This window comes from Bombina bombina, chromosome 1 (assembly GCF_027579735.1).
Source record: "Bombina bombina isolate aBomBom1 chromosome 1, aBomBom1.pri, whole genome shotgun sequence".
NCBI lineage: Eukaryota > Metazoa > Chordata > Amphibia > Anura > Bombinatoridae > Bombina > Bombina bombina.
This window is the reverse complement of record NC_069499.1, coordinates 488,501,572-488,509,210: the sequence shown is the minus strand read 5'-3', so window position 1 is coordinate 488,509,210 and position 7,639 is coordinate 488,501,572. Positions and strand designations below refer to the sequence as shown.

The following is a 7,639-nucleotide window of genomic DNA, read 5'->3' as shown; positions in this document are numbered from 1 at the left end:
GTTTTTAAATTTGTCATTGTTTTAAATAAAAAAAATAACTATCAAGTTTGAGCAAGACAGTGTTGGAAGTCGCATTGGGCAGCATGCCTTCCACCAGGAGGAACACAAAGATCCCAGTCTGCCCGAATTGGCACATTCGAGTGTTGCCAGATTTGTGAGTACAATTGCAGTAATATCATTTGTGAAAAGTTTGGATACATTTAACGGTGCAGCAATATGAGGCGCCTTCTGTTTGTTCACTTATTTTAAAAGTGTCAGATTTAACCAACTGGATCAGTCTGTGGGTTACCTTCAGTAACCAATCTAATTAAAAAATAGTGCCTGCAGAAATTAGCAAGTAGATGTAATATAAAGAAGTTTTGAATTACAAATCATGATTAATGTAAAGAAACAAACATTTTATATCAAAAACAAACAAATACTAACCTGTGTGTCGCTTTCTTTATTTTTGTTATTACCAGTAAACAGATTTAAATTTACAATTGAAAACTGAAATGGGATTTTTAGCAAATTTGCTGTGCTGGATAACAAACTCTTCACCGTTGAAAGCAGACAGTCTATAAAAAGAAAAATATGGTTTAAACAAGACTTATTGGACGATAGATACACACACGTGGTCAGCTGCTGGCTATATAAATTACCAGTAAAACACCATCACATGCCCCTTTAAGGCTTTTGTTCATAGCCTGGCAATGTTCCTTGAATCACAATCGCAGAATGAACAAATTTTACATCCTCTCATTGTTACAAAATTAGAGAATACACACACAACGTGTTCATTACTTCTACAGAAGAAATCATATTGCGGTGTAATTTCAAATTTAAAATGACTTGAGCCAAAAGTACATTTTCAGCCAACCAACTGAGGCCATAGGCAGGGTTTAATAAATAAGAGATGTTTTAGCTAGTGGGAAGTGTTCCATTCCTGTCAGTTCAACAACATTAAAGCAACAATCATTTTATGACAAGAGTTTTATGCACACAAGCACCACAGCAATACCAGCATTGTGGTTTTTTTTTTTTTAAAGATACATTCTAACATAAAATGATTTAACGTGTTACATCATCATCATTAACCCTTTTACTGCCAAGCCTTTTTTACACCCCAGTGCTGAGCCAATTTTGAGCAAATTTTAGTGAGTGACCCAGCAGATTCACAATTTGTTCTTATTATATTTATAATTCATGGCATGTGAGATAGGCCCAGTGACTACTGCTATCAAGGGTAGACACATGGGAAATAGGGGCTCATACGGGCTTTTGGGAAATTATAAATTAGAGGACCCATTCTGCAGTACAGAAATAAAAGCACTTTTTTCTTGCAAGGTGTTCACTGTTACCACAGGGATACAGATGGTCTACAAGAAAAACATAATTTATGTCAGAACGTATCTGATAAATTCATTTCTTTCATATTGGCAAGAGTCCATGAGCTAGTGACATATACAATCCTACCAGGAGGGGCAAAGTTTCCCAAACCTCAAAATGCCCCTCACCACACCCACAATTCAGTTTACTGAATAACCAAGTAGTGGGGTGATAAAATAAGGAGTAAAAAAACATGCAAAAAGAGGAACTGGAAATAAAATTGTGCTTTTATACAAAAATCATAACCACCAAAAAAATGGTGGGCCTCATGGACTCTTGCCAATATGAAAGAAATTAATTTATCAGGCAAGTTCTTACATAAATTATGTTCTCTTTCATGTAATTGGCAAGAGTCCATGAGCTAGTGACGTATGGGATAGAAATACCCAAGATGTGGAAGACCACAGAAGAGTCACTAGAAAGGGAGGGATAAAATAAAAACCAGCTATTTCCACTGAAAAAAAAAAATAAAACAAAAAAAAAAAAAAAACAACTTAAATCATAAGCAGAAGAATCAAACAAACCGCTGCCTGAAAAACTTTCTAGCAAAGACTGCTTCAGAAGAAGCAAATACATCAAAATGGTAAAATTTAGTAAATGTATGCAAAGAAGACCAAGTTGCTGCTTTGCAAATCTGATCAACCGAAGCTTCATTCTTAAAAGCCCAAGAAGTGGCAACTGATCTAGTAGAATGAGCTGTAATTCTTTGAGGCGCAGACTGTGCCGCCTCCAAATAAGCCTTGTGAATCAAAAGTTTTAACCAAGATGCCAAAGAAATGGCAGAGGCTTTCTTACCTTTCCAAGGACCAGAAAAACAACAAATAGACTAGAAGTCTTCCTGAAATCTTTAGTAGCTTCGACATATTTCAAAGCTCTTACAACATCCAAAGAATGTAAAGATCTTTCAAGAGTATTCTTAGGATTAGGACACAAGGAAGGAACAACAATCTCCCTACTAATGTTGTTAGAATTCACAACCTTAGGAAGAAATTTAAACAAAGTCCGCAAAACAGCCTTATCCTGATGGAAAATCAGAAAAAGACTCGCAAGAGAGCAGACAATTCAGAAACTCTTCTAGCTGAAGAGATAGCCAAAGGAAATAACACTTTCCAAGAAAGTAGTTTAATATCCAAAGAATGCATAGGCTCAAAAGGAGGAGTCTGCAAAGCCTTCAAAACCAAATTAAGACTCCAAGGAGGAGAGATTGATTTAACAACAGGCTTGATACGAACCAAAGCCTGTACAAAAAACAGTGAATATCAGGACGTTTGCTCTTTCTTTTTTATTTCATAGAAAGATTGCTAGAGATGTGTCCCTTCAAAGTACTTGGACAAACCTGTATCCAAACCATCCTGAAGAAACTGTAAAATTCTAGGAATTCTATAAGAATGACAAGAGAATCCGAGATACTTCTTTCATCGCTAAAGGACTGCGAGTCCCACCTTGATGATTGACATATGCCACAGTTGTGATATTGTCGGTCTGAAAACGAATGAATGATTCTCTCATTAATAGAGGCCAAGCCTGCCCTGAAAATAGCACGGAGTTCTAAAATATTGATTGGGAACCTCAAGAGGAGAGGTTACCAAACTCCTTGTGCTGTCAGACCCCCAGACAGCTCCCCAACCTGTGAGACTTGCATCTGTTGAAATCACAGTCCAGGAAGGACGAACAAAAGAGGCCCCTTGAATAATCTGATGATGGTCCAGCCACCAGGACAGAGAGAGTTGAATGTTGGGATTTAAGTATATAAATTGTGATATCCGAGTATAATACCTGCACCATTGATTCAGCATGCAAAGCTGCAGAGGTCTCATATGAAAACGAGCGAAGGGGATCGTGTTCGATGCTGCAGTCATGAGACCTAAAAATTCTATGCACATAGCCACTGAAGGGAATGATCGAGACTGAAGGTTTCGACAGGCAGAAACCAATTTCATTCGTCTCTTGTCTGTTAAAAGACAGTCATGGACACTGAATCTATCTGGAAATGGAAACTTAAAAAGGTGACCCTTGTCTGAGGAATCAAGAAACTCTTTGGTAAATTGATCCTCCAACCATGTCTTTGAAGAAACAACACAAGTTGAGCCAGTACCAAGATATCGTCCAAATAAGGAAACGCAACAATACCCTGCTCTCTGATTACAGATAGAAGGGCACCGAGAACCTTCAAAAAGATTATTGGAGCTGTTGCTAGGCCAAATGGAAGAGCAACAAATTGGTAATGCTCATCTTAAAAAAGAGAATCTCAGAAACCGATAGTGGTCTGGATGAATCGGAATGTGAAGATACGCATCCTGTAAGTCTATTGAGGACATGTACTGACCTTGCTGAACAAAAGGCAGAATAGTCCTTATAGTCACCATCTTGAAAGTTGGGACCCTTACAAATTGATTCAAAAACTTCAGATCCAGAACTGGTCTGAAAGAATTTTCCTTCTTCCGGACAATGAAGAGATTTGAATAAAAACCCAGACCCTGTTCCAGAAGTGGAACTGGTACAATTACCCCTGAAAGCTCTAGATCTGAAACACTTCAGAAAGGCCTGAGCTTTCACAGGATTTGTTGGAACGTGAGAGAGAAAAAAAATCTTCTCACAGGAGGTCTTATTCTGAAACCTATAAGATACCCCTGAGAGACAATATTCTGAATCCAATGATTCTAAACGCAACCTGCCCAAACTTCTTGAAATAATTTCAATCTGCCCCCCCACCAGCAGAACTGGATTGAGGGTCGCACCTTCATGCAGTCTTAGGGGCTGGCTTTGGTTTCTTATAAGGCTTGGATTTATTCGAACTCGAAGATGGCTTCCAATTAGAGCCAGCGTCCTTAGGGGAAGGAGTAGTTTTCTGTTCTCTATTCTGAAGAAAGGAACAAAACCAATTAGAAGCTTTAGAATTACCATTAGACTTTTTATCTTGGGGCAAAAATAAAAAAAACTCCCTTCCCCCCAGTAATAGTGGTAATAATAGAATCCAACTGGGAACCAAACAAATTATTACCCTGATACAGATAGTAACCTAGATTTAGATACCATAGCAGCATTCCATGATTTGAGCCATAAAGCTCTTCTAGCTAAAATAGCCAAAGACATAGATTTAACCTCAATCTTGATGATATTAAAAATAGCATCACAGATAAAATAATTAGCATGTTGAAGCAAACTAACAACGCTATGCAAATCAGAATCTTTTTTCCCCGTTGTGCTAAGTTATCTAACCAAAAAGTTGATGCAGCCGCATCAGCAGCCATAGAAATGGCAGGTCTGAGAATATAGCCAGAATGTAAATAACCTTTCCTTAGATAAGATTACATTTTCCTATCTAAAGGATCCTTAAACGAGGTACTAACTTCCATAGGAATAGTAGTACTCTTAAAAGGAGTAGAAATAGCCCCATCAACCTTAGGGACTTTTTCTGAAAACTCTTAGCTACTGGCAAAGGATACAACTTTAAACCTTGGAGGGAAAAAAAAAAAAAAAAATGTACCACCAGGCTTAGACCATTCCTTAGCAATCACATCAGAAATAGCTTCAGGAACAGGAAAAACCTCTGGAGTTATCCCAGGAGGTTTATAGACAGAATTTAAAATGTTTACTGGATTATCAAGAGGTTCAGACTCCTCAATATCCAAAGTTATCAACACATCTTTTAACAAAGAACGAATATACTCAATCTTAAAAAGATAAGTTTATCAGTGTCAATGTCTGAAGTAGGATCTTCCGAATCAGAGAGATCCTCATCAGAGGAGGATATATCAGTATGTTGTCGGTCATTACAAATTTCATCAGTATAATGAGAAGTTTTAAAAGACGTTTATTTGAAGGCGGTATAGCAGCCATAGCCTTCTGTATCGCATCAGCAATATAATTTTTCATACCAACAGGGATATCATGTACGTTAGATGTTGAAGGAACAACAGATACTGTACTAGTACTAATAGAAACCTTTTCTGCATGCAAAAGCTTATCATGACAACTGTTACATACTACAGCTGGAGATCTAATTTCCACTAGCTTAAAAAAGATACACTTAGCTTTGGTAGAACTGTGTTCAGGCAGCATGGTTCCTACAGCAACTTCTGAGACAGGATCAGATTGAGACATCTTGTAAAATGTAAAAGGAAAAAACATTTAAACAAATCTTATTTCCACATATTGCAGTTTCCGGAATGGGGGAAAAATGCAAATGCTAAACATTATCAAAAAAGCAAATAGCATAAAGAAGGCAAGGAGCATATAGGAAGTGGGGTAAAATAAAATTAAAAAACATGCAACTCATAACACACAATTTCGCGCCACACAACCTAGCGTCAACTAAGACGCAGGAAATGACAAACATGCGTCATTACAGACGCACATTCGCGACAAGAATGACGCACTAAATAACAGCATTTTGCACCCTCGCGAGCTTAATTTACCCGCAAGTTTTTCAAAAGAAAAAACAAGTCAAATTGGAAAAAAAGACTATACCCCAGGTAAGGCAAACTTCCTAAAACATGATTCCCATAACAAAACTGCCAGACTGCAAAGGGAAATACACTTAGACCTCACTCATGGCAAATATAAGTAAAATACATATATTTAAAACTTTATATTAATACATAAATTGCCAAACCATAGCTAAGAGTGTCTTAAATAATGATACATACTTACCGAAAGACACCCATCCACATATAGCAGATAGCCAAACCAGTACTGAAAACTATCAGCAGAGGTAATGGTATAAAAGAAAAGGAGTATATCGTTGAGGTAGAAGATGAATCCCTACGACCGATAACAGAGAACCCTTGAAAAGATTTACCGTGAGGGAAACCATAAAATCATTAGGTGATAGTCTCTTCACATCCCTCTGACAAACACTGTACTCAGAGGAATTGGGCTTCAGAATGCTTAGAAGCGCTCATCATAGAAGAAATCATAAAAATCAAGCACAAACTTACTTCACCACCTCCATAGGAGGCAAAGTTTGTAAAACTGAATTGTGGGTGTGGTGAGGGGTGTATTTGTAGGTATTTTGAGGTTTGGGAAACTTTGCCCCTCCTGCTAGGATTGTATGTCCCATACGTCACTAGCTCATGATCTCTTGCCAATTAGATGAAAGAAATGAACTTTATTAGGGGTCCCTAGACATACCAGATTTTTTATTGTGCATATAACGCAACATTCCCAAGCAAATTCCATGTGTTTTCTTACATTAGTTTTTTTTTTTTTTTTTTTTAAATTTTAAAAAAAATCTACTATTACTCCTACAAGATCCTTCAAGCAGGTGAATCTTTCAAATGAGGGGTCTTGGAGGTTTGTAGCTGATACAAGAGCTGAGATTAAGTGGTTTGAAGTACATCCCCGTCATCCAGCTCCTTGCTAGGTTCAGGCTCTGTGACATCACTACATGCACTCCCATGAAGACTTGGGAGTGCCAACCACTAGGCCAGGAGTCAGCAACCTTGGCTCTCCAGATGTTTTAGAACTACATTTCCCATGATTCTTAGGCAGCTTAAAGACACTTAAAGGGACAGTCTAGGCCAAGATAAACTTTCATGATTCAGATAGAGCATGTAATTTTAAACAATTTTCCAATTTACTTTTATCACCAATTTTGCTTTGTTCTCTTGGTATTCTTAGTTGAAAGCTTAACCTAGGAGGTTCATATGCTAATTTCTTAGACCTTGAAGGCCACCTCTTTTCAGATTGCATTTTAACAGTTTTTCACCACTAGAGTGTTAGTTCACGTATTTCATATAGATAACACTGTGCTCGTGCATGTGAAGTTATCTGGGAGCAGGCACTGATTGGCTAGACTGCAAGTCTGTCAAAAGAACTGAAAAAAAGGGGCAGTTTGCAGAGGCTTAGATACAAGATAATCACAGAGGTTAAAAGTATATTTTTATAACTGTTGGTTATGCATAACTGGGGAATGGGTAATAACAATTTATGCTTACCTGATAAATTCCTTTCTCCTGTAGTGTGGTCAGTCCACGGGTCATCATTACTTCTGGGATATTAACTCCTCCCCAACAGGAAGTGCAAGAGGATCACCCAAGCAGAGCTGCTATATAGCTCCTCCCCTCTACGTCACACCCAGTCATTCGACAGAGAACCAACGAGAAAGGAGAAGCTAAAGGGTGCAGTGGTGACTGGAGTATAATTTAAAAATTTAGACCTGCCATAAAAAACAGGGCGGGCCGTGGACTGACCACACTACAGGAGAAAGGAATTTATCAGGTAAGCATAAATTATGTTTTCTCCTGTTAAGTGTGGTCAGTCCACGGGT

The 7,639-nt window shown here is 37.9% G+C and overlaps 1 protein-coding gene across 1 annotated transcript in view; it reads right to left on the bottom strand.

Annotated features, from left to right (window-relative positions):
- The window catches only part of SENP2 (SUMO specific peptidase 2), a 162,079-nt gene that overhangs the window by 131,801 nt on the left and 22,639 nt on the right, over positions 1 to 7,639 (bottom strand). Inside the window, exon 3 of the mRNA XM_053712852.1 lies at positions 427 to 557. Coding sequence (XP_053568827.1) covers positions 427 to 557 — 131 coding nt within the window. The remainder of the gene's footprint in view (positions 1 to 426; positions 558 to 7,639) is intronic.